At 41.1% G+C, this 25344-nt stretch overlaps 1 protein-coding gene across 1 annotated transcript in view; it reads left to right on the top strand.

The window, feature by feature from the left end:
- LDLRAD4 (low density lipoprotein receptor class A domain containing 4) overlaps window positions 1-25344 on the top strand; it is a 284146-nt gene that overhangs the window by 90299 nt on the left and 168503 nt on the right. The window contains exon 3 of the mRNA XM_052787366.1: window positions 15163-15621. Within this exon, the coding sequence (XP_052643326.1) occupies window positions 15582-15621 (40 nt within the window). The 5' untranslated portion in view covers window positions 15163-15581. The remainder of the gene's footprint in view (window positions 1-15162; window positions 15622-25344) is intronic.

Raw genomic sequence — 25344 nt, 5'->3', positions numbered from 1 at the left:
AAAAAGTTATTTGCCTTTGATGGTCCAGCAACCCTGCATGTGCTTCCAGTCCCTTCTTGTACCCCCTTTGGGAAAAACCCAACATGGTTAATAAGTTGGGATGCAGCACAATTTCTATACTTTAAGAAAAAAAACACATGGAAGTGTGCTGCCAGTCAGTATTTGTTACCAAAGTGAAGCATGACTTCAAAAACACTTCGTGTTCTTGATTTGCTTGAAATAGTTTGTTTACAAATTTAGGCCCAGATCTGACAGTTAGGCATCCTGTGTGAATACACCAGAGATGTGCAATGTCATACTTGAGGAAAATGCAGTGTTGCTTCTGAAACGCTGTAGTCATCATGTGAGGGTTTGACCAGGTGCCTTGTGCTGTGTTATGGGTTGTGCTCCACATCTGGGTGGACGTCTTTGGGGCGGGCTCCAGAAATATCAGGTCTCCACTGATGATACCCCCGTGGATCCTTCCTGGTGTGAGCTGGGTGGAGTTTGGTGAGGAACCGGGTCTCACCCACATTTCCCACCTAGGCATTGGTGCCCAGGAAGGGCTCGCTAGTACAGCTAGCTCCACCGGCCTTGGGAAAGTTGATGTGGAAGTTGACTCCAGGCAAAGTAGTGCCTCAGGGACTAAAATAAGCCATCCCAATTAGGCCCTTTATACTGATAGAATTGTGTTAGCGCATTCGCTGCCACAGAGATTTGTTAGAGAGGAGGGAAAGGATTGCACCCTAAGGGATGTTACGGTGCTGGTGAGAGCTGCTGGTATCAGCGTGGCCTCTGCTGCCTGTATGTATTTCTACATGTCTGTCTTTAAACCCCTCAAATAAGTGAGTCCAGATCATGTTCAGCTTTAGTTATGGGACAAAGATTGATGTAAGCTGTAAAGTATTTAAGTAGCCAGAGTATGGTATGAAACACTGGAGTTTGTTTAAAAGCTCACCCAGGAGATGAAAGGTTCCCTTGTTTGGCAGCTGCCACTTCAAGTGTTGTTTTCATAATTTCTAGTAGCACTCTTCGGACTTCAGAGGCCCCTGATTTTAGCGAGGGAAATAGGAGTGCAGTCAAGCCTACGATGCCTGATGGCTTCAGAGAAGAATTTTTCAGCAGTTTTATTAATAATGGGCTCTTAAAGCACTATGGAAAATGAAATAACAGCAGTCCTGTGAAAGAGATCCTGAGAACCACCACCACCTTTATCATTCACTGAAAAAATCAAGTCATGGTATAAGGAAAGTTTTTGGTGAAAAAAACAAATTCTACTGCAATGGGCTGATGCAAGCAGTACAGTAGTAATGATTAACTTTATAAAGCAAAGTGTCTCTTATTAATGTGCTGCAAAGCACTCTAGAGATTCTCAGTTCTCAAATTAAGCTATAAAAGATAATAGTAGAGCTTATAAAGTTTCTGCACAGTGAATGATTTCATGGCAAAGGCTTTGTTTGTTTTAATGATGTGAGCAGAGGGCATTTGCCTGACATCTTCAGCATCCCCAAGGTGAATAGGTGCAGCAGTTACATTTTACAGTTTCACTGACATTATAGGGGTGCTTTTTTTGCAGCTGTATTATGGTGTACTTTATAGATTGTAAGTAAGTTTTGAAGTTAAAAACTTCAGTGAGGAAACAAAACTGGAAGTTTACTGCTGCTGTGATTCAGCTGGTCGCAGAAATAAATACATTTATTTACGTTTATGTAATACATTTGGATAATAGTTGAGGGCCATGATTTTTTAGTGGCATCCATAATCTTAACGTAGTTCTCCGTAGACCAAATGACTATTATAAGTGGTGATGTTTTGCTGATGAGCTCATCCAAGGAGTCAAGAACCAGTTGGGAACAGAGACAGAGTGACACTCCTCCATCTCAGACGACCTTTTTGCCTTCCCAAAACCACGTCTAAGCAAATGTTTTTTGACCGTGGTGTGGTTGAAGGCCACTTTGCGCTGTGCCCACCCAGCCTTAGCTCCCATGTACACGCTTTCCTGAAGGATAGGGGTGTAATAGCGAAGTAGGAACTTTTTCATCCAGCTAACTGGAATAACAGAGGAAAGTCTTAATTTTAAAAGTTAGATTTGAGGTACCGCTAACAGGTTTTAATGTGAATGCTATGTGTTTGCTTCCTGATATTTTTGTAGGTCTCCTTTGCCTCTCTTCCATTCACTTTCATGGTAAAGTTGACTTACTAATCTCAGCAAAACTATCAGGAGGAGGACTGCCTTGTATTGTTGTGAGGTGATTTTTTTTTTTTTTTTTTTTTTTTAGTATAAATTAGTTTTCTCTTTAAGCACAAAAATGTCTGCACTGATGCCATGGAGTGCTCTAAAAGAGCATATATTGCAGGCCCAGTTTGCGTACAGGGCTTTCTACAAAGACATTTACACACAAGTGTTTACACAAATACACAGACAATTTTCAGAGACACTTTGTATAGCTCTTACAATGATAAGAGGTCATTGCGTGTTGCTGTCATATAAAGAGGCTGCAAGAAAGCTCCTCTGAATTGGGAGAAGGAATGTAGTTTCATTCATTAAGAGGTAGAAAAGAACTTTTCTTCTTTTTTTTGTGAAGTCACCACTTGTCAGACTGTTTATGAGCTTTGAACAGAAAGATTTTTCAGACTAGGAAAATATTTGTGGTGTTATTTGCTTTTTTAATTTAGCAGATTTGTCTGTTTTTTGAAGGAAGGGTTAAAATAAAATGAGGAAACTAGATCTCTTTCTCCCTTATAGGAGTGTAGGCTTATTCCAGCCGTGAGCACTACTAACTTCCCTATAAAATGCTTGTGCATTGCCCAACTGCTCTCGTGTGTTTCAATTAAAATTTGGCATTGTCAGTTCAGATTTGTTGTAAGTGTAGTTTGGTGGTTTATATTACGCAGCTGAGTAACGGAAGGCAAAGCATATGTGTGCGAAAAAGGCATTTAGTTGGAAACCGGAGTTGAACTGCATTCAGTTTTTGCCAATGCTGCTTTTAAGTTTGTGCTATTTTAATAGTTTCCCAAAGTGATACTGTTACTAAAAGAAAATAGCCCTCTGAGCTGGCATTTTTCATGTTTGCTTCTGGCCACAACGTAAATTTGGTTTGGTTATTTGTTAAAAATCCACATAGTTCTGTCTGCAAATGCATATTTGATTGGGTTTTTTCCCTTGTCTGTTCTGTATGTTTTTAATAAAAAAGCCCAGAGCCTTTTTTGAACTCTAAAATAAATGTAGACCTTCAATCTTGCCATGGAGTCTCAGCGGATAGAAAATGGGTTCTATCTTGATGTATTTTGATGTATAACATGATGTAACAGGAGCAAAACCTTTGACATTTTGTTGGTAATTGAGTTTTTAAGTTAGGAAGATATATGTGCTTGAAAATGGCCTATTACAAATGCATAATGGTACCAAATAAACATGCCAGGGTTGGTTGGTTTGGTTTTGGTTCTGTCATCATGCTAGGGAACAGATTTTATACATTACTTCGGCTGTTTTTTTCTTGTGTGTTATTTAAAAGCAAAGAACGCCAAGAAACCCAAGACAACGAGTGTTAAGCTAGAAGAGGTGAGAAAAGTCAGAAAAATGCCTAGGTAAATCAGGATTAGTCTTGCTAGCTTATGCATGTACTGGATAGCAACTTACTTCTTCCAAAAAATTGGACTCTGAAGAGAACAAGTAATTCTTCCATTTGTCGTAGGAAGACAGACCTGTATGCAGTTCCTCTGGATGTTGTCACCTCCGTGACACTAGCCCTTACCGGTTGTCTGCTGTCCTGGAAGACTGGAGGGCCCGGCAGTGACCCCCGGGGCATGGGTTATGTATCTCTTTGAGCTGGAGGTGGGATAATGCAGTCAAGTCTGTGCACCATTGACAAGTGGGATACTCCAGTTTACCTGTGGGTTCTGGGCTGACCATCCTCCCTCAGAAAGGTTTTCTGACACCTTCGTGTTCCCTTAGGTCAGCAGTGTGAAGAAATCCTGCATACCCTTACAGAAGGTGAGTGCCATTTGCAGGATCAGCATACAGCCCCACAGATTTTGCATTTTAAAAGAATGCGAAGCATAGATACTTAGTTTGATGGTAATTAACTTTGAACAGTGTACCGAAGTATTTGGCACATTTAGAAGTGTTTTAAAATCAAGGTTTCAGTTTGTTTCTGAGAAATTTTGTAGTTAACCCAGTTTCTGCTCTTGATGCATGAGTGACTGGGTACCATATGATGAACTGTGTTATATAAGATGCTCAAATTGTTGATCCAGAATTCTAGCTATTTAACTCTTCTGGGATCTTAGTGTTTCTTGTTTTATTTTTGTCCTGTTTTCTCTTTTCGGTGTTCGAAGTGTTGATATGAAGCCCTTTTCTGCCAGCGCTGTTAGCAAGAAGAACTTATGTACACCCATCTGCCTGTTCCTTGGGTGTGGGAATGGGTTGCACTGTCAGGAGCTTTTAACTATGTGGTATAGATAAATACAGGTGGGATTTTTCCTGCATTCTCTTCTGTTTCCTCTAAATAGGTTTGTGTCTTGCAGCAGGATATAGTGGAATAAGAATCATCAGCATCAGTGGTTCCAGCTGCTTCCTCAACAGAAAAACTGCATTTTATTTGGATGAGCTTTGCTGTCTCTTGAATATTTTGAGAGGAAGACAGTTTCTCCCCTTCCGTGCATCTTTCCCACCCAGATGTTTGGTTCTTTATTGTATTTTATTAATGAGTCCAACGCTTTCTTAGCTGTAGGGCTGCAATGCAGCAAGCAGATGCTCCTATTAGAAAACATTCCATGATATTGGAAGCTTAATTATCAAAGGCACAAAGTCAGACTCTCATTATATTTTCCACTTGTTTAAAAAGAAAAAAAAAAGCGAAGAGTATTCTTTGTTTTTATGGTAAGACTGAGGATAGGTTAACAGCTGGGAAATACATAGTAGCAACTCCATGGCTGAACAAGGAAGATAATAATTGTTCATCTGCAGAGATCATTATTTTCTTTTAATATGAGACTGCAGTGTTTCTGTTTGTAGCTGTGAACCTTTCATTACATATCATAATTATTTATAAATTATGTCTGCGTAGGCCCTTCCTATAGGAATTTGTGTCTTTATTGGCAGAGGGTTGTGGGGAGAGGAGACTGGCAGGTAGGCTTGAAAGACCACGCATGTTATCTTATGGGTATTTGAAAGTAAATGTTAGGTTTTTGTTCTTAAAAGGATATTGTGAAACACAAAACAAGGCCAGAGAGGTCATATTTCCCTAAATGCATGGATAGTATGAGAAGGGAACAGTTGAATGGGATGTTTGCTTGAGAGAAGCCCAATTTTCCTTGATAAAAATACCGATTTTTTGAGTTGTTTGGTCGAAAACTTCAGAGTATTTTTTCCCCCTCAGTTGTTAAAAAAGGTGCTGTCAGTGTTGTGTTGCTAACACACTTCTTCAGTTAGGTGCAGTTACATGCCTCAGACACTGTATATGAGCATAGCAATAAAATATGACAAGGGTATATTAAAATATATCTGTTATTAAAAAATGTTGGTAGAAAATAGATAGGGCACTAGATTAAAAAACCACAAACATGGTGTTCTTGGTGAGTTATTTGGTTTTGCTGATTGGGATTAGAAATGTTTCCCGAATCACAGCTGAAGTGAGGGAGTGGAAATTCAGTTCTTATATCCGTGCTAAACAAGAACTTTTCAACTAGGGAAATTTTACAGATTTAACTGGTAACAGCATTACTTCCCATGCCTTTATGCAGTTTGTTTATGTAAAAAGCTGTCCTTCAAGGGCAAGAAAAAAAATAGCGTCTTTGCTTTTGTATGTTGAGTAATGAGGGATTTGAGAGAATGAACTGTGTGGTTCTCTGGAAAATGAGATTTAGCTGATCACCTGAGGATACTGCTTCCCAGCTGTGCTCTCCCCTTGAATTTTGTGAGTTATTTTGTGAATTGTTTTCCAACAGATTTTTTGAAGAAGGCCAGGCTTAAAGGAGAGTATATATTGTTGGTATTGCCTGGAAATAAAGAATCAGTGGCCTCTTACTTAGTTAAAAGGGTGTCTTTGGCATGATTTTACAATGCTAATAGAGTTGTTTTGGATTTGCAGAATGATATACTCACTTGAGAACAAAATCAAATTAATCAAAACCCTGCTTTAGCTTTTTTTCTCTATTTTACCAGTAACACCTCTGTTCCCTAAGCATTTCATAGCTCCTTAATCCACAGGTAGAAGTTATATCCACTTTACTGACGGGATGGGAAGCTTAGAGAGATGAGGTAACGTGCCCAAAAATATGAAGTCCAGTCTCCCAAGTCCAAGAAAAATATGAGAAATGCTAAACCGTTACTTTGTTCCTTTTCTCATTTCCGGGTTGAAAGTTGGAGTACGGTTGTATTGTTAATTGGAACTAGGAATTGCGTGGCAATTACTTATGCCCCATTGACTGTGGGCCTTAGAAGTACCGACGTTTAAATGCTGAAGGAGCGCTTTCTTCAGTGTTGTCTAGATTATTTAGTAATAAAGCAGAGTTCTTTTCCTTGGCATGGGCAAAACCACTGTGGACTCAGGTGAAACTTTTGCTTGGATATGGCTTCTGGTGCAGGCTCCGTATTAATCTAGCTGTTACCTAGTGTCATTCAGAGGATAAAATTCAAGTAGATGCCCTGGAAAGCAGAGCATCTGGAGACCATGTTAAGGCAATGGTTTGGGTCTCTGGATTGTTGCATTGAGTTCAGAGCTGCGTCATAGTATAATGATGGAGATAGAATTTAAACTTGCTGGTTTCATTAGATACTGGGCAAAATGGAGACCTGGTCTTAGCGGATGCAAACAGGAGTTTAAAACTATCGCTTCATGTAGATTGTTGTAGTTTAGCATGAAAATCAAAACTGGTAGAATATGGATCAGCAAACCTCAGGATTTCTCAGTCATCTAAAATCTGGTGCAGTTTTATAGGAGAAGTTTTAGGTATTTGTTATAACAAGGGTCCTTTCTGGACACAGTCATACATCTTTTTAGTTTTCTATGGTACTGTAATAAAATGAGATTGTGCAGTACACGATCTATATAGGCTGTCTGAAATAGTTGCAGGCCTTCTTTAGGTTAGAAGAGGCATACACACGTGAGTGCCTTCTTGCACCAGCTGCAGCTATATTGCAGAATGCCGATGTCTCCTGTGCTGCTTACAGTAGTGCCGGGAACATCCTGCAGTTGATGTGCCTGGTGCTGTCTATGGTTTCTTTAAACTGGGTTTTGCTTGTCTGGATAATGTTCCATTTGCATCTCTTCAGGGAGCATGCAGATGATGTTGGCTCCTGAGATGCTGTAAATAAACCAGATGAATTCTTGTGGCGTGGCTTGATTCACAGGAAACTAGAACTATCTTTGTGTAGTAATGTGTATAAAATACTAGTGGGCCTTTCTCCTATGTTCCTTACCCTCCTGAACAGCTGCTGCTCACAGCAGATGGACTTTTATAGCACTGACTGATACCGCCTTCCAGAAAGTTATGAAATTCTTATCAGTGCATGTTCAGTGCTTCTTCAATTAATATGGTGACAGTTTATGCTAATTTGATTGTATAGTGTTATGTTTTATTCTTTAGCAGAAGAGGATTTTCCTTGGTCATGGCCGAAGTGCATAGGATGCTGTATCCTTCTTGAGAGTGGCTGAGCACCCTCACTTCCTGGTGGTGTACGTAGCAAACCCAAGTGCTGTACAGATAGTAGTTTTATTCTTCAACAGCTTCCACGCCCCTTGAGTGTCTCTTCAGCACCAGTTCATTTTTCATTACAATTAGCATAGGTTCACTGTTCTCTTCTGCTTTATGCGTTTGCCAAAATGAGCATTGTGTTGTGCTTTTTCAGTCATACCAAGTGTTTTGACAGAAGTTGGAATAATGTTGGATAACTCCTCCTATTAATCTCTGAATTTTCAGATTCCCATATATGTTTACCCCCATAGTCCCCAATATTGTTCAGTGGAAGGACTGCGCCATTCTGTGTCTAAAAGCTGCTTGAGATTTTCACACGGCAGGTACTGTCTTCTGCATCTTCTTTCCAGAACAGTCAGAGTGCAGATGTTTCTGCTTTCAGAAATGACGTGATGCTTGGCTAGATCCACACAGTCTGCTTTTTATGAGCAAAGAAGGTATGTGTGTCTGTATCTTCATTGTGTATTTTAGGATTTTTGGCTGCTCTAACCAATTCAGTGGGAGAGGTTGGTTTTGGCTGTGCACCCTTTCCCTGGCGGGTGCAATGCCCTCACCCAAATGGTGCTATCGGTAGAGAGAGGAAGAGTGCTGCTGGATCTCCTAGGGATGATGGGGATGGTTGACATAACTATCATTTGCTGCAAGAAAGGAGCACTGCCCATTTGCTTCTCTTACGCAGGGTCTGTCAGTGGAAATGACAAATGCCCGTGTGTTACACCAAAAAACCTAGATAAAGATAGAGAACTTGGGAAGCGTGTGTTGGCTGGCGAAAAGCTAGGAAATGTGTGATGCACACTTGGAAAACGAAGAGCTTGTAAACAACATACATTGCTTGTGTCCGTGTGGTGGGTTCTCGAGGTGAGAGGAAGGCAGAAGAAGCATTTAGTTGAAGCAGCAACAAGTTGCTGTGGGAGAGGAGGAGGAGAGAAACGTGTCTCCAATCTTATGCCGGGGTCCATGTTGATAACAGTCTTAACAGCAGATCGGCAGTGGCTATGTTGTGTTCTCCGAAGGTGTGTCCTCCTCACTCACACATCCTGCGTGGCACAGCGGAGTTAAACCAGTAACTTCCCTGTCCTACCGCTGCTTATCAGGGTGGTCAGGTTCTGCAGCTATGACGCACAACCACATTTCTTCTGGTGGCATGTAGGGATGCTAAATGCCCTTTGGAGTGTAGCTGGATGTTGGTTACGCAAAGTCTTGAGATATGCAGAATCCCCTGGGTTTCTGGCAACTGCTCGTTCCTCAGACAAGTCACGGGAACACCAGTCAAAAACTTGCGATCTTTTCTCCAATCTGCTCAATGTAATTTTTGCTTTTCATAGCCTTCTGCAAATTAAAATACTGACCCTGTGTTGCTTTGGAAAAAGATCGAGACTGGATTCCGCTCTTTACTACCTTTTTGTTATTTTGGCAAATAAAATTCAGAGCTCAGGTTTTTCTCTGACTGGTCAGGTTCATAGAGCAGCATGATTAATGATTTCTCTTGACAACTTCTGGTAATTATAGTTTTATTAAGGTCCAAAAATAAACAATGCAATCTTCTCATTTGCCCTGCATAACACAGCTTGTACAATTTCTCCCAATAATTATCTCATTCAAATCCAATAGCTTGTCACGGAGATGTTGGTAAACTTTTCCACTGGGGTTTTAATGCATTTTGTCAGCACAGCTATGGTAAAATGTATGGCTGTTTAGTTTGTTTGTAGAGATAGAAAATAGAGGACCCAAATTCATTATTTCACTTAACAAGATTAATGGAAGGAAGTGTGGCATGCTCCTTTGTGTTATCAGTTATTTATAGGATTTCTTCAAGTGAAATACTTCTTGCTTTCTGATTACCAGAGGTTATTCACTTTGGTGTGAAGCTACTAAACAGACTGATTTTTGTATCTTTGCTTCAGTTTGTTGCTTTGCTCCAAAGAGAAGTAAACAGGAGGAGAAGAAATGTCCGCACCGAAACATTCATCCTTTTTCTTTTAAACTACGCCTTGTCTGTAATGGTTTTTGCAGTGTGTGCTGGCATTGGGCATATATTTTGCTTTAACATTTTCTTAACAGGCTAGAAAAAAACGGTGCTTGGTTTTGGCTATATGCCCTCTTCTCAAGACCTGTTTTCTGCTTCGACTAACGCAGAAAGACCACACCTCGCTTTGGTTGTCCTCTGTTTGCCCCAATTCAGGGAGTGCTGTAACAAAAAGGAAGTAAAAAGAAGCTTGGACACTATTCTTAAACAAGCTGAAGAGTATCTGAAAGTATCTCTAGGAATATAAATATGTATAACATAACTTAACATACAAACTCATTTGGTAGGTCACTGAAATGCACCAAGATAGTGAAATACAGCAGCTGTTTTAAGAAGTCACAACCGACCTATACCAATATTGAAGATAGAAAGTGACAACAAATGATGTATATGTGTGTGTGAGAAAGATATGATTAGATAAACATATTTTAAATGTATGGTTTTCAGTTTGATATGTCTCTGGTCTCCTGTGAAAGTCACCTTGAGTTTTTTGAGTGGTCTTTGAGTTACGGAGCATAGTATTTTCCAAGAACTAGGATTCACATAGCACTGGTGCAATACTATCTTGGAAGAAAGTCAAATTATGGATAGAAGTAAATAAAATAAATGAGGATCACACAGTAAAATGCAGGCCTTGCTACCTAAAAAAGAGTAGGTATAACTGGTAGATATTAACATGTCTAGTTTAGAAGTCTCTATGAGAAGCAAAAGAAAGCCTGGAAAACTTGGTGAATCTAAAAGGGGATGGAGAGGTGAGCTATACGTGTGCACATACGCTTCATTTTAAATTGCTCTAGCAAACTTTAAAAGATAGTTTTACAAACAGTGTTCTATAAAAACAAAATGTTGGAAGCGTTTTTCCAGCCAGAAACTTCTTAAATACATACCCAAGTCTGTGCTGCCTTAACATATAGGAAGTACAGGCCTTCAGTGAAGTGTTTAAGCATGTGGATAGTTCAGTACTTGTCCTGGCTTCGATCACATTACTTTTTTCCTTGAATTTGGAGACAAGCTTAAATCTCCTGGTGAGCTGGAGTCGTGCTGCCAGCTGAGCCAGCGTTGCTTCTGTCCTGCTTTTAGCCACAGAGCGGGTGGGTGCCAGCGGCGGCTGAGCTCCCACTGGGGTCTGCCCCTATTTGGTACCTGCCCTCTGCAGGGACTGCAGCAAGAGCAGGGCAGGTTAGCTTAGGCTCTATCCCCTTTTACGCTTCTTTCACCTGAAAGCTAGAAATTCAAGCAGCAAGTCCTTCCTTAAGTTAAATTAAACCACAGCTCACAAGCTCTTCAGTAACTTTCTCAAGAATGTAAACACGTGGGCTTACTTTACGGATAACTCCTGTTATGAAATTTGTTAAACACCGTAGTGAAACGCTGCCCTTTAGGATGCCTTGTGCCAAGGGCTATCACAGGAAACGCTTCCCATGGCCGTAGCCCTTCTGACAACACATCCAGTGAGTTCTTAATGCCTCTGTGGGAACCAACAGCATATGGCCAGAGAAATAGACTGTATATAGTGAAAGGAAATGGAAAAAATCAGACAAAAAACCCCAAGCTGCAGCATTTACATGTCAGCCAGTGCTTTTGATTTTTTTTAGGAGATCACAGAGGTATCAGTCTTGGAAAAAGCAGTATTTCACTTCTTCTTTCAGTGCAAGTTCCTCCAGGCTTGGTCCTGACTGATTGCACAATACTTCATAAAATGTAGGTATTATTGCAGGATTAATGACACTCATTGGCTACTTTTCTCTCTCAGAATCTTTTTTACAGTGGCCCTTTAATTCTGCATTTTCAAATGTTTAGAAAAGAGGAGTAGCAGGTTGACTAGCTAAATATACTGTGAGAACATGTAACTCACACAAGGTGTTAAATGGTCAAAATATTTTCTGTTTGCAATTTGCGTGAGGTTCAGATGGTGGTGTCCTTCCGAGGACCAAATCTGAGAAAAGTGGAGAGGATGGAAACAAAAGGATTTTTCTCTAGGTATTCAGTCACGTAAGCACATAGCTGAAAATCTTTATAGCACAGCTACATATTTATAAAACACAATGTTTTGCTTTGGTTTGCTTCTGAGACTCATGTAACACTGCAGTGGATGAATGAAAGCAGAAGTGGAAGCAGAGTTCCTGTTGCAATTGGAAAGGAGGTAACAGATGGAGCAAAGAGAAAATCTCTAGTTTTTCTAGTCTACGTTTTCTCTTTGCCATCTGATCAGTATAATGGGACATGTTCCCACTGGGGTCTCTGCAGGTTGTGAAAAATGTAACAGTTATGTCAAAGCTCACACCTTATTGTAGTTCTATCAGTATTGTTTACTTTCCATGCTCTTTTTCAGATACATATTTTGACTTTTCGGTCCTTTAAGCAGGCTGGTTTAACATTTCTGCACCACACTGGTATAAAACGATAAACGCATAGCTTCACTGGAGTTGGCTGAGCCACACCGAAATGTGTCAGCAGAGGTCCTGACCCATTCCATGCATGCAAACATGCCAGTCTGTTAGGAAACAAACACAAACCTCCTCTCTTTAAACATCAGTTCAGCTTTAATGGCAAATTTCTGGATAATGTAATGTACAATGGAAAGGTCATAGCCCTACATGCTGTTAAAAATGGAATTTGCCATTTTCCTGATTTGCTGTGGTATTGGCTGGGCTGCTTTGTTGTCTTCACCTGGATGCATTGAAAATCTGAGACATCTGAAATTGTTGTGCAGATGTGACTGATGAAAGGTCTGCCTGTTGAAAATACTCATTAAATAGCCTGCTTAGCCATAAGTGTGAAGCATTTTATAAGTACTGAACTTGGTTTTGAGTTGTGAAGAGGCCCAGCAAGCGCTGAGCGCTGCACAGGCTTGCCCCAGCAGCCTGCTCTGTTTCCTTGCTCACCTCCTGCCAGCCACCTCTGAGTTTGTTATCTGCCAAGGGAGAACAGTGCTTTTGCAGTGATAGAAAATGCTCACTTAGGACAATCAAGAGATATCAGTATCTTCTTTCACTTGAGTCCTTAAGGGAGGACTTAAACCTGATGCAGTGCACTACCTTTTAAATTTTAAGGTCTGAATGAACTCTGTGTTTCAGTGTCCTGTAGTGTTGTTAAAATTACATCTTTCTACCTGAAGAAGCAGTGGTTGCTGAAAGTGCCTGCATCGTAGAGTTTCTTTAGCACTGTTGGGTTCTTAACTAGTTTAGCAGAAATGTTGAAGATGTGGAAAATAATTCTGCTTTTAATAAGTTAATTTTCAAGAAAGTAAAAGTATTTTATTCTTTTAAGAATCAGAAGTTTATTTTATCCAATACAAAGATGTAACAATAAGAGAATTTCCCTGGATGCTAAGGTATTAGCACATATCTCTTGAGCATCACTAAGATGGCGAGAGAAACTAAAATGCTGAAAACAGAAGGCATCAAAATTGTGGATTTATAAACCAAAATCAAAAGTTACAAGGCTGAAAATGTGAATGCAAATATGGACCAGCTTTTATAAATATAGAAGAAACTCAGGCCTCTAGAGAAAAATGAGTGGAAATGAGTGCAGCATCCATCTGTAGTCATTATAGAATAGTTAGCACAATGTTAAGAGCCAAAAGAAATATGTGCTGCAGTGTATGTATATTATACTTGCTCAGCTGTATGTATTTTAGAATAAAATAACCTCATATGAAATGGTTATTAGTTGTATAGAGCACTTTGAAGGGCTGAAAAAGCATCTTGAAGAGCTGACATTCAAGAAAAATAGTGTTTTAAACACTATTGTAAATTTTTTTAATGCAGCTTTATCTGATGGAAGTTACTACATGTAAAGGCATTGTTTTCAGGGTTTTTTTTCTTAATTTCTGCTTTCTCCTCTATTAAGTTGAGATGTTTGGGTAAGAAATGGGGAAAACATTTTAAATCTGTTCTGTAACCTTACTTCATTTGAATGCAAACTACTAGTTCTGAATACAAGTAACCAGTCAGTCCCATGGTGTGTTTTGAGACAAAAACGTGTGTTCTTCAGTAACACTGCCTTAACAAAATTGGGGGAAAAAAGCAGCAACATCATTAAGATAGAAAATTTGTCTTTGTTAGCAGCTAGCTCTCATTCAGTGTGTCCTGAGGAAAATGGCATTGATCAGGTGTCAGGCTCACTTGGTTGCAGTGGCACACCTGAGAAGAGATCCTTTTTGTCCCCCAAGAAAGGGCCCTAACGAAGCCCTTGAGGGCCAGCTGGCTGTGCACTTGGCGGTGCCTGCAGAGCACGCCGTGCCCCAAGGAGCATGAGAATCTTCTCTGCAGTTTTGGACCATCTGGGATATCCAGCCTTAAGCTTCAGGATATAGGCTAGTCTCTAGATCTTGCAGGTCAGGGTAGAGGGTGAAGTGGGGCTGGGGAGCGGGTTATTCACACCTGCCTCCTGAGCCCAGTCTTGCACTGTTCTCCGAAGCAGTGGGTGCTGGGACCGACAGTGACACTGGCACCCTTGGACACGGGCTGCTCCAGAAGATGGGCCTCAGGTCCAATCCAGTACTGCAAGCCCTGGCTAGACTCACTAGCTAAAATCCATTAGTAGATCATAAGATCATCACAGATGTAGTTTCAACCTGCCTGTGCCACTGAATTGGGAGATAGCGAGCCATGCATTATTGCGTGAAGGAACAGGATGGCTGGGGAGTGAGTAGGTTCTCCTCCCAGTCCTCTTTTCTTCCTTGTTTTCTAAATAATCTTTTCGCTAAACATGTAGCTGTCTGCTGTTCACCTTCACCTCATAAAAGTAAATGTATCCTAGTTCTTAAAAAGCTGGATGTGCAACAACTCTAGTTTTCAGTGAGCTGCAGATATCCCTGCTATGCAGAAGTAGTAGTATCAAGAAAAACTTAATCACCTTTCTCTTGTATAGCCTGTGGGTGTTTTTAACCTTACCGAAAGTCTGAAGACATCCGAATTGCGTCATCTGTGTTACAATTGAGATTTTAAATAGATAATCGACAGCAAGACATACAAAGTTTTTTAACCTCAGAAGACTGTTAGAATGGCATATATAGTGTTGGCAAACAGTGCTCTCTTTCCATGCTCCAGAAAAGAAGGGAAGCAGCTATATGAAATGCTAATAATCTCACTGTGGTTTTGAATAGACTAGACTTCAGAGCCTTGAGTATTTTTCCTTTTCCCTTTTAACTGCAATTTTGTTATTGTATTGCTGCCCCCATCTCTGCTAAATATGGCTTTTGAAATGTAAATCATATCATGTTCTCAGAGATGCATATGACACCCTCAGCACTGTTCCTCTTTGCACTTCAAAGAGCTGTGTGGTCACACTTTGCATCTCAGCAAAATCACAATATTTGCCTTCTGAAGATCTCCTTTAATGTGTACAATCAATCCCTGATAATGTGTTTTGGGTTTTTGTTCCCTGGAGTCTGTTAATTTTAGTGTTGCTACAGGTCATCAGGAAACATAATCTCTTCTTTTTTAATTTCTCAGTGAGCGTGCCTGAGGGGAGAAGAACACAAGAGAGGAGAGACAATTGAACATCACCATTGTCCAAGACCTGAAAAAATGGTGCTGGATGAACAGAGGATTGGAACTTAATTGTAGAAGGGAAATAAAGTCTTGGCAGGCGATTTGCTTTATTTCCACATTTATCATGGCCCAAATCCTCTGGCTGGCTGGTTGATGGGACTGTCCAACGCTTCCTATTTAGGTTCAGTGCAGATATCCTCTGCCTACGGATTGAAAGACCTGGGAGCAGGTGGGAACTGGATGGTGCCAAATACGGGAATGGAAAGAGAAATGGACTCTGACAAGCTAAGATGGAAGTGACTTGACAGCTCTAAGCTGAGCAGTTGTCTCCGGTAAGGACAGGTTAAGACGGGAATCTCAAGCTTCACTGGGAGAGCAGTATGCAGGAAGCTGGTTTTCAGGCCACAAATGCTTTCACAGGTAAGGACTTATGTTCTAGTTCAGCTCATAGTTTTGGGAGTGTGTACGGGAGTTTAGAAAATAAATTGAATAGGTCCTGGCTGTCATTAGCGCCTTGTAGTACTTTCAGTTTAAATAATATTTTAAAACAGTTCGCTTGAAGAACAGTTCATCACTTGTATTAACAGTGAGTAACGGAGTTATCTGTATTTCAGGCCCCCTGAAACAGACGGCCACAAGCCTTAGGGAAGGTGTATCTCAGCTTTCCTCGTTAAAGTACTCATTAACAGCTTAACAATGAGTGGCCTCCTGGGTCAGGATAAAAATAGTCTGTTAAGTTGTTCTTGTGTTCAACATGAGAGTCTGGCAAGGGCATGGGATCGACACAGTTCATATCAGGAGGCTTCTCAGAAACATGTCAACATTGAGCTTTATCTCATCAGCCGGAGCACATCTCTGGGCAGAACTTGCCAGGTACCTTCTCTTTGTACTCCCTCCCACCCTGCACCATTGATGTGCTGCAATGCTTGAACTGGCAAAACTGGAGGTCTTTAAAGGTAGGTGTTTCACCTGTGTCCAGTGTATTTCCCTGTAGATATGTTGAAAATGAGAAAGGGTGCCAAGGTGCTGTGTTTCTCTGAGGAAAGCTCCCTCTAGTGTGAAGTTCACTGGAGTTCATTCAGTGCTTTCCCTTTCTGGACTGGTTTCTGATTTGAGAGGTGGGAGAAGGAAACAGGGATCAGAAGATCCTGCTGCTTTGTTTCCACATCTGCTGGCCAGCTGAGACCCTGCAAGAAATGGGTGGAAAAACAACTGGATATTCCTCTTGTTTTAGTAGTTCTTAGATAATGTATTAGTACCACAGTGAAAGTTAGTGATGTGCAAGACGTTTATTTTTCCAATTTAAAATTTTTGCCTTTAGAAGATGTTTATTGGATTGGGGGTTGTGTGTATGGCAAGATCATTTTCTGTCTTGGGCTGCTTTACCCGGGGCTGCCTGCTGTTCTAGGAGCTCTTCCAAGGAAGGAACAGGAAAACTGTTCATTTCCCCATGGGCAGGCTCCCACTTCATCCTTTCCCAAAGCAGATCCACCCTCAGAGGCTGGTCCCACCCTTCTGGCTGCAGTGGGGTGTCAGCTCTGTGTCTGGCTGTCCACACCAGCACATCGGTTTGGAGCAGTAGTGCAGTTCTGAACTGTCTCCGTTGCCTTGCGTTGCTTTGATTTACAACACGGTTTCTGTGTGTGTCAGCGAGACGCATCTTGAAGGAGAGGAAATGGGAAGCTTTTCTCCACATGTGCTCCAGCGCTGATGGGAGACGTGAAGTCCGGGACCACCACAGGGCCCTCCTGCCTCTGCATAGCCAGCAGCACACTCCTACAGCTCCCCACTGCCGTTCTTGTCCTGTTTGTGTATCTTCATTCCTCGCTGCCCTCTGCCAGCCCTCAGCTCATTCTTAGGAGTTTTTGCCACTCCTTTGCTCTCCACCAAAATTCCTACTGTGTGGATATCTGTTCTCTTCCTTACCTGCCCTGCCTTCTGTGGCTCTCCTGTGCTGAAAAACTTACTACCTTTAGTGCCCATGCGATCCTATATTATTTGCTTTCCAGCTTCACACTCTTCTGCCACAGCATCTGCTATCCCTTAGCTCCCAGAAGGTAGGGGTTGTTGACACTGTGATCAGGGCGCTTGGGCAGAAAGGTGTCAGAAAGCTGGTAACCTCATGACTGCTGCTGGGTGGAAGAGACCTGGCAAACAGTGCTGCATAAAATTCAGGGAGATGAAACTGGGGTCCCTGGAGGCCCAGGACAGCAGTCAGACTGTGGTGACAACCCAGCAGATTCAGACCTATTCTGGAGACTTTAACAGCATGAAGGTTAGTTGGTCTCTCGTAAGGAGTTCTTATATTCTTTTGGAGATGCCCTCAGGTAAAGATGTTAATAAACATTTTCAAATCTTGGTAGCTGTACTAAAGAATTATTAAACATAGAGTTAAGTTGCACCATACATTTGGGGGACTTGTAAAGGAAATGGGCAGGAGACTTGTAAAGGAAACAGGTTGAAATATCATTGCTTTATATGAGGAGAAGGCAAGGACTTCTGTATCTTCCAACTTGTATCAAATTGATATCAATATATGCTTTTTGGAGATCTTTCTTGTTCCTTGTTAGATTTATATTATGCATTCAGCAGTAAACAGTGGGTAGGTATGTATTTCTTAGAGAAATTCATTGGACTGTGTTACACTAATTTAAGAGTTGCAGTAAAAGTGTAATGGCAGGTGTATATATGATTGCTTCTCTGATCCTTGCTATACTGCTCCTTTTGTTTTATTGGAATGTCATTTTAGCTGTAGAAGAAAACAGTAGCTGCTAGTGGCAGAGGGGGCATGACCACATGCAGAAGGGAGCTAATTTGTACAGAAAAAGCTTTGATATCTGAAACCTGTGCAACGTCAACACTGAATCTAGCCATGCTAAGTGATTGCAGCTATTGCAACAATCAGAGTAATCATTTCAATTTACAACTGAACAGAGTGCTGGCAAAAGAAGCCTGGGAGGAGAATGCTTCTGTGTAGCCACCTCGGAGTATTTCATAAACCTCCTTTCCACCTTGCTAATTGCTGTGACCTGGAAAGGCTTACAGTTAATGTTAGGAGATATTTTGATCCTGTCTGTACACTCATTTTATTGGCACAGATGCCAAGGCTGCCCTTTTCTGCAGATGGCTCTTGTTCCATGAGATGGGCTCATCCAATCACTTTATCATATATTAACAAACAATAGCTTATAGTTACAGCTTTTTCACTTTACTGGCTAAATACTAATTTCAGTATATCATGCAAGTATAATAGGTTTAGGATTACCGAATGTAGAAGAGGCAACGGAAGGGAAGTGCTCCTAGGCTTGATTAGAAAGGAGATGGCTGAGCCTATGATGGCAAAAGGCAATTTGAGTGATAGCAATCATGAAAGAGCGAGCTTATCATTCTTCAGAAGACAAGAAGAGAGAACTTGAGAATAAAAGCAGTAGTATGCAAGAAAGTAGATTTCATTCAGCTCATAGAGCTGATAGGTAACATTTTTTGGGAAACAAACCTAAGAAATTCAGGAAAGCTGGCAATTTCTAAAGGAACTAACCTTTTCTTTTCCAGTTACAATAAAGAATATTAAAATCACAAACATAAAAGGTGTCCCAATAAAAAAGTGTAAGAAGAGACAAAATTGCATGATCTGAAAATTGAGGACTCATACAGAAAGTGGAAACTAGATACGTTACTAGAGATGAGTGTAAAAGAACATTAGAAGAATGCAAGGGCCAAATCAGGTAGGCCAGGGCACAAAACAAAGTATAACTCATGAAGGACATGGTAACAAGGAAATATGCTGTGTTCTCAATAGTAATAATAAGAAGACTGAGTTTCTGGACTAGTAGTTGAGAGGGAATGACAAAACTCGTGATCTGATAGTGCAGAGAGGACCAAGTAGTTCATGACATTTTTTGCATCATTCTTTGCCAAAAAGGGTGACCTGTAATCAGGTGGCAAGAAAAGGACTGCTACCTTGAGAAAGGTAAGAATTCCAACCAGAGCAGGAACAGAACTGATTATAAACTAATGAGATAGGATAATAGGTATTTTAGAACAAGCTGGAGCTTATTAACTTATCTCTGCAACTTAGGGTGAAATAGCTGAAGCAATGTCTGAGCAATTAGTGGTTACACTGGAGAACATTTGGAGGACAGTCTAGGTTCAAAAAAACCGAAAGAGCAAACACTGTACCTACATGTAAGCTTTCCTAGGTACTTCTTTTTCCCCTTTGGAGTAGATAGCTTATCTTAAATTCTTGGGGGAAAAAGTCTGAATCAAATAACCAACTGATTTTTTTTAATAAATAGCCTGTAGATAATAATATGATAAATGAATTTGCATGTTTTTTTCCAGAAGGTACCTTATCAGTGGAGCCTAATTTCCCTCTAAGTAGAGAAACAGTATATCTTGACTTTTGGAAGGCTTTTCACCCTTTCATAAACAAGGTGGCAATATGGGCTACAAGGTGGGTACACAGTTGGCTAGAAAGCTGTTCTTGGAATAATTACTAGTGATGCATAGTCAAACTAGAAGGATATGTCAAGTGGGATTCTGCCCTGGATTGCCTGAAAATATTCAATATTTTAATTAATGACTTAGATGATAGAATCTGCATGCAAAATTTCCAGATGACACCAACCAGGGAGAGGATGTAAACCCTCTGAGCACAGGATTAGAATTCAAAATTAATGTGGTATTGGAGAACTGATCTAAAATAAATATGATGCAGTTCATCAAGGACAAGTTCTAAATTGTGGTTGAGCAGGAATAATCAGCTGTGCAAATCAAAATGTAGAATAACTGGTGAAGCAGCAGGTCTGCAGAAAACAGATGGGCAGTTGCAAGAGATCAGGAAACAGCTATGAATCAACAATACTATGCCATAAATGTTATGCTAGAATATATGGATAGGAGTCTGCATATAAAACATGCAAAATAATTTTTCCACTCTACTTAGCATTTGTGTGGCTGATGTACTATTTCTGCTCTGAGCAGCGCTCTTTGGGCCCATTGGAAGCATCCAGAGAAGAGCAAAAGGAAAGGCCAGAGGTCTAGACAACATGACCCTTGAGAATTGAAAAAACTGTCTTTTTCAGACTATAGCAGTAATTCTGAAATTTTCGGCAGATGCTTTTCCTAGGTTCCCACAAAGCAGTGGGGATTTGTGCCGGGGCATGTGTTTGATGCACTGAGCTACGTGGCAAGATGTGGCCATGATAGAGAGGTACTTTGGTGTGATGGTCAGAAGGACCACCTCGCTTGCACACTTCTTAGCTGCCATGAAGTACTACACCTTCTGCCTCAGCCACTCGCAGTGCTGTGCCAGTGCTAGGGTAACAGTGGTGGGGATCCTGGACAGTCAAGATCCATTTTTAAATTAGCTACTGTCTTCACCAGTGTGTGTTTTGAGTGCTGGTTTAGGAGACCAGTGTGATTCTGAAATTGGCTCTCCATCATTGGGGAATGTGTGGCACAGGGACATCCAGGATGATCAAAGGATAAGTAGAAGACTATGGGATGGATTTAGGAATTGGTGCATGAAGCCTCCTGACCTTGCAAGGTCAGCTTAGGTCCATGAGGATTTTATTAGCTCAGTCTCAGCACAAGCTCTGTCAGACCTGGGCTGACTCGGAGGCATTCCTGCCCTGTGACCCTCAGCACTGCTAGAGAGATTATTAGCTCTGGCACTATGGAAACAAGAATAAATAGTAAGAGGTTGCTCTGTGCAGTAGGCCCCTGCCCTTCAGTCTACCACTGACTTTTCCTGTCACCTTCTGATCCCATTCTGTCATAGCTTCATATCTTCTCCCTCACACCTTTCCCTGTGGAAGTGATGGCACCCTCAATCTTTCCATAACCCCTTGCAGCCGTATGTCTCAAGGTCATTGTCACCGAAGCTTGACCTTGGGCCATATCCAGAGAGGCCAAGTTACTCCCAAGGAGCAACCCCTCAGCTTGGCTGATACTGCCCCAGGCCCTGCTTTAGCAGAGAAACTGAGCTCATCTCTTAGGAGATCCTCATGCTCGTAGGAACGCAGCTTGCTGGAGCCTCTCCAGTCCCCCCACCTCTGCTCCATAACACCCTGCCACTCGGGACTTCTGTTGCATTTCTTGTCCTGTGTTTTGTGCTCTCCCAACCTCTTGCAGCCTCTTCCCCATCAATGCCCAAATCACCTCGCTCTGTACTGAGGCTCCTCCATCCCTCCCTGTTTGTACATCTGGTCTCTTCCAGAGTTCCTACTCTTCTGGTAATCCTCCTGCTTTTCCCTGCTTTCTTTCACCTTCTCTTGTTTCCAGACTTCTCCCACCTCCAGACCAACTCACTGCAGCTTAGTTCCAGGTTTGTGTAAAGCCCTCTCTTTTAGACTCAAGCCTTCCTTTCCTCCTCTGCCCCTCCTCTGGGGTGGGTACCTTTACCCACCTCACAGCTCTGCTGCAGGGACTTCTGCTGGTTTGTGTAGGACCTTTCTTTGCAGGAAGGCAATCTGAGAGCCTCTCCCCACATCTTGTTTTGCTTAACTTCTGGCGTTTTGGGTGGAGATGTCTCTGGCATGGGGGTGGTAGTCCCAGAATAGGGAGGCTCCTTGAAGGGATTACATGGGAGACCAGATAAATTGCTCCAGCAGATTGCATATGACTCAGTTGGCCATTATTCGTTTAGAGAATGGAAGAGTGAGGGAAGATGTGATAACCATTTAAAAGTATATGGAAATTTCATGTAAAGAGGAAGGTAATAGAAACTGTTTTCCAGTTCTGCTGGGGATAGAGTACGAAGTAGCAGACAGGCTTACTGTGGTGGAGAGATTGAGGTTAGACATTAGGAAAAGCTTTCTAGTGGTAAGCATAGTTAAGAACTGCAGCCGATTGCCTAGGGAGGTTGCAAAGTCTCCATCACTGAAGGTTTTTAAGAACAAGTTAGACAAATATCTGTCAGGAATGCTTTATGTATAGTTGATCTTGCCCTGGGGCAGGGGAATGGACTTCATGAGAGCACTTCCAGCCTTACTTTTCTGTGTTTCTCTTATTGCTGGTTCCCTGGATAAAAAAATGTACATTTTTAAAGTTAGTAACCCACTTGCACTACTCTATCTTCTCAGTGTTTAAGTAGATTCTGTTGACCTCTTGGAATAATTGATAAAGGATAGATTAAGAGTCTTGGGTATTTAAAGTCTTAACTCTCTTTTTGCTGGAGTATTGCTCCATTGCTTTCCTTCTAGCCTGGCCTTCTTTAAACATCTTATTTTGGGGGGGTGTGACATACGTTTCTATGTCTGTGCAACTTGTATAGAAATATTTTAATGTTACAGAAATACTGCATCCATCGTTCTGTTTCATAGTGTGCAAGTATTTTAAGAAAAGCTTTTACCACTTAGATGGTAAGCATATTTAAAAGGTAATTGTTAAGAATAATAAAAAATAGGGCAAAGCCAAAGCAACCGCCCTTTGAGGTTGTCTTCTTTATTATGAATAAAACTGTGTGCAATTTACTTAGCATAAAATATATAACTGGTGTATCTGCTGCTGAAGCTAGCCGCCTTCCTTGGAATTATAATTGAGGCTCAGTGTAAAACAGCAAAACAGGTTTGAAATGTCTCCTGATAAGTATATAATGTAATTAATATTAAAAGTAGTTGAAAACTCATTTCTACATTAATACAGGTCTCCCCTATTGCTGTTGTCGTTATTTGCATGATTTTCAATTACAGATAAACATTTCATTCAAAAAATACAACTTGAATATGTAGCAGAGCATTCCCATCCCCTCTGTTTCAGTTTTGTTTTCATCTGCCTCTTGAAGCTTTTCTGGCCTTCCTAAAATCTCTGCAGTTTTCTCATTTTTATGACTTTCTTATTGTATGACTTTTCAAGGTTACTATGTCACTCACGGACAACCCTTACTGTCTCTTAGTTCTTGGGAGAAATGGATTGCTTTTTGCAATGCCCCTTACTCAGCACACAGATAGTAACAGATCACATTCCATTGTATTCCCTTAGATATTTTATTTAGAGTGTGCATTTTTTGGAGTACAGATAGTATTCTCAGCAAAAATACATGGAAGAAGATATAACCTTAGTCTCCACGAGTTTGCTATCTAAATATGTTACATTCAGTACCATTCAGCAAAACTGTTTTAAGTATAGTAATGCATAGCTTGGAAGTCTCCTCTTCACGGTTAAATGCTTTAATAGAATTACAGGAGAGTGAGAAACTGTGGAAATCAATTCGTGAGCGCTGGTGCCATGTGGGAGTGATAGCTTTTGGTCCCAACCTAGTTCTTCTGTTGTCCTTAAGATCAGTGATTAGAATGGCAATGCTTTCTGCTTTATGTCGCTCTTCAAATCTGGGAGGTCGGCTCTTAAGTTCGATCCCAAACTTCGTGTAGGTGAAACATGTTTTCTTCTTGCTTTCCTTTTACCTCAAGAAAACAGGTAGTTCTCTTCAAACGTCTGGTTGAAGGACTGTTTAATCTTTAACTGGATAGGCACTGCCTTTGCTAATTGAACTGTGGCAGTCCTTATGCAAATAGAGGGGCATTTCACAAGGATTTCGTATTTTAAATGCTTCTCCTTTCAGCTTTTTATTTAGGGGGTAGAAGACCTCCTTGCCTGTGTGCTTGTTTCAGTGAAGTACTACATCCTTTTCCACTTGCTAAGGGGAAGAATGGAAGAATTTTGGTGGCAGTCACTTCCAGAGGGTGGCCTTGCTGTGTGAATCCACGTGGAGCTTAGTGAATGTGGAGGCAGTGGAAGGCAGGAAAGAAGCCAAGAAGACTCCAGAGGAAATGCCGTGGTGTGGTGCCTTGGGAAACACCTTGAGAGACACTGGGTGCAGAAAAGGATCCTCCGCAGACCTAGAATTGCAGGCTACTGCATCATAGAACACCATTCATATCAAGCACCATCCTAAAATTATTACTCTGATCTGGAAGGATTTTTTTTTTTAATTTTTAATTAAATTTTCGTTAATATTTCAGTTAATTTAAATGCCATTTAAAAGTCAATTGATTTTCAGTCTAGGTTTAGTCTTGGCTATATGTGCATGGTCCACTTATTCTTATGACAGTCCAGAGCCCAAATGAAAGGCTGTGGATTGTGCAGGCCAGGGTGAAAGAAGGTTCAAATTTAGAGAAATGTCATGGCCAATGCTATTATTAAAATTTTTTTATAAAGTAGTTGTATTGCTGGAAAACTGCAAACTTCTCCTTCCTAAAATCACGGGAGAGAATGTTCCAGCATGTTCAGGGAGGGTGTTGAGCCTGGATCCTCACCTTTGATAACCATTTTTAGTAGATTATATTCAGCTGTAGCATTACCATTTGCAAAGTGGATGATTCTTTGGAAATGGCCATCTGCCATTTCTCATTTCTTAATAGTACATGTCATGGTGCCTTCACATGGTACAACTTAAATCAGCCCAATTGCCAATTCTAGACTGATATGACAACAAATTTTGCTGTAAATATGCTACATTTCAGTATTTAATCATAATAAAAAGGCAGACCTTTTGAATGGACAAAATGAATTCATAGTCCCTCAAGTAAAACCCAGAAAATAAAAAGGGGTGAAATTTGATTGTTAAATTGGCAGTGTATGTTCAGTGTATGTCTTCTGTTGATTCTTTCTGACTAATTAGGTAGCTTGGGGGGGGGGTAGGTGTATTTGTTTGTTTTTTTGTTTGGGTGGGGTTTTTTTTTTTCCTTTTTTTTATTAAGAGAAGAGATGGGATATAACGTTCAGGCTATACCCCTGGCTGATGGAGGGCATTTTCACTGCTGAAAAGGCCTTTTACAGCTGAAGGTAACGCTCCCACTGGTGGTGCTTCAGATAAAAAACAAGCCTTCGGCTGTGGCTGTTGAGGGCGGCCAGAAATCCCACACAGGAACACGTACTTCCTTCTAACAAACTGATCAGATGTGTGTCATCAGGCACGCTGGGCCAGGCCAGCAGCAGGAGCGGGAGCCGGGAGCGATGATGCTGCCTTGCCTCGGAGCACCAGCATGAGGCAGGCTGGAAATGAGTTTCATTACACACTTAAAAGTGCTAAAAGAGGAAGCATAAAACCCAAATCGATGCAAAGCTACTGAAGCACTTGACTGCGCCCTTTTAGAAGCTGAGGAGGTACAGTGGCCGAGTGGAAACATGAGTGATAGTAGC

Source organism: Harpia harpyja, chromosome 5, assembly GCF_026419915.1.
Source record: "Harpia harpyja isolate bHarHar1 chromosome 5, bHarHar1 primary haplotype, whole genome shotgun sequence".
NCBI lineage: Eukaryota > Metazoa > Chordata > Aves > Accipitriformes > Accipitridae > Harpia > Harpia harpyja.
Note: the sequence above shows the minus strand (reverse complement) of the source record. Positions and strands in the feature narration are given on the sequence as shown.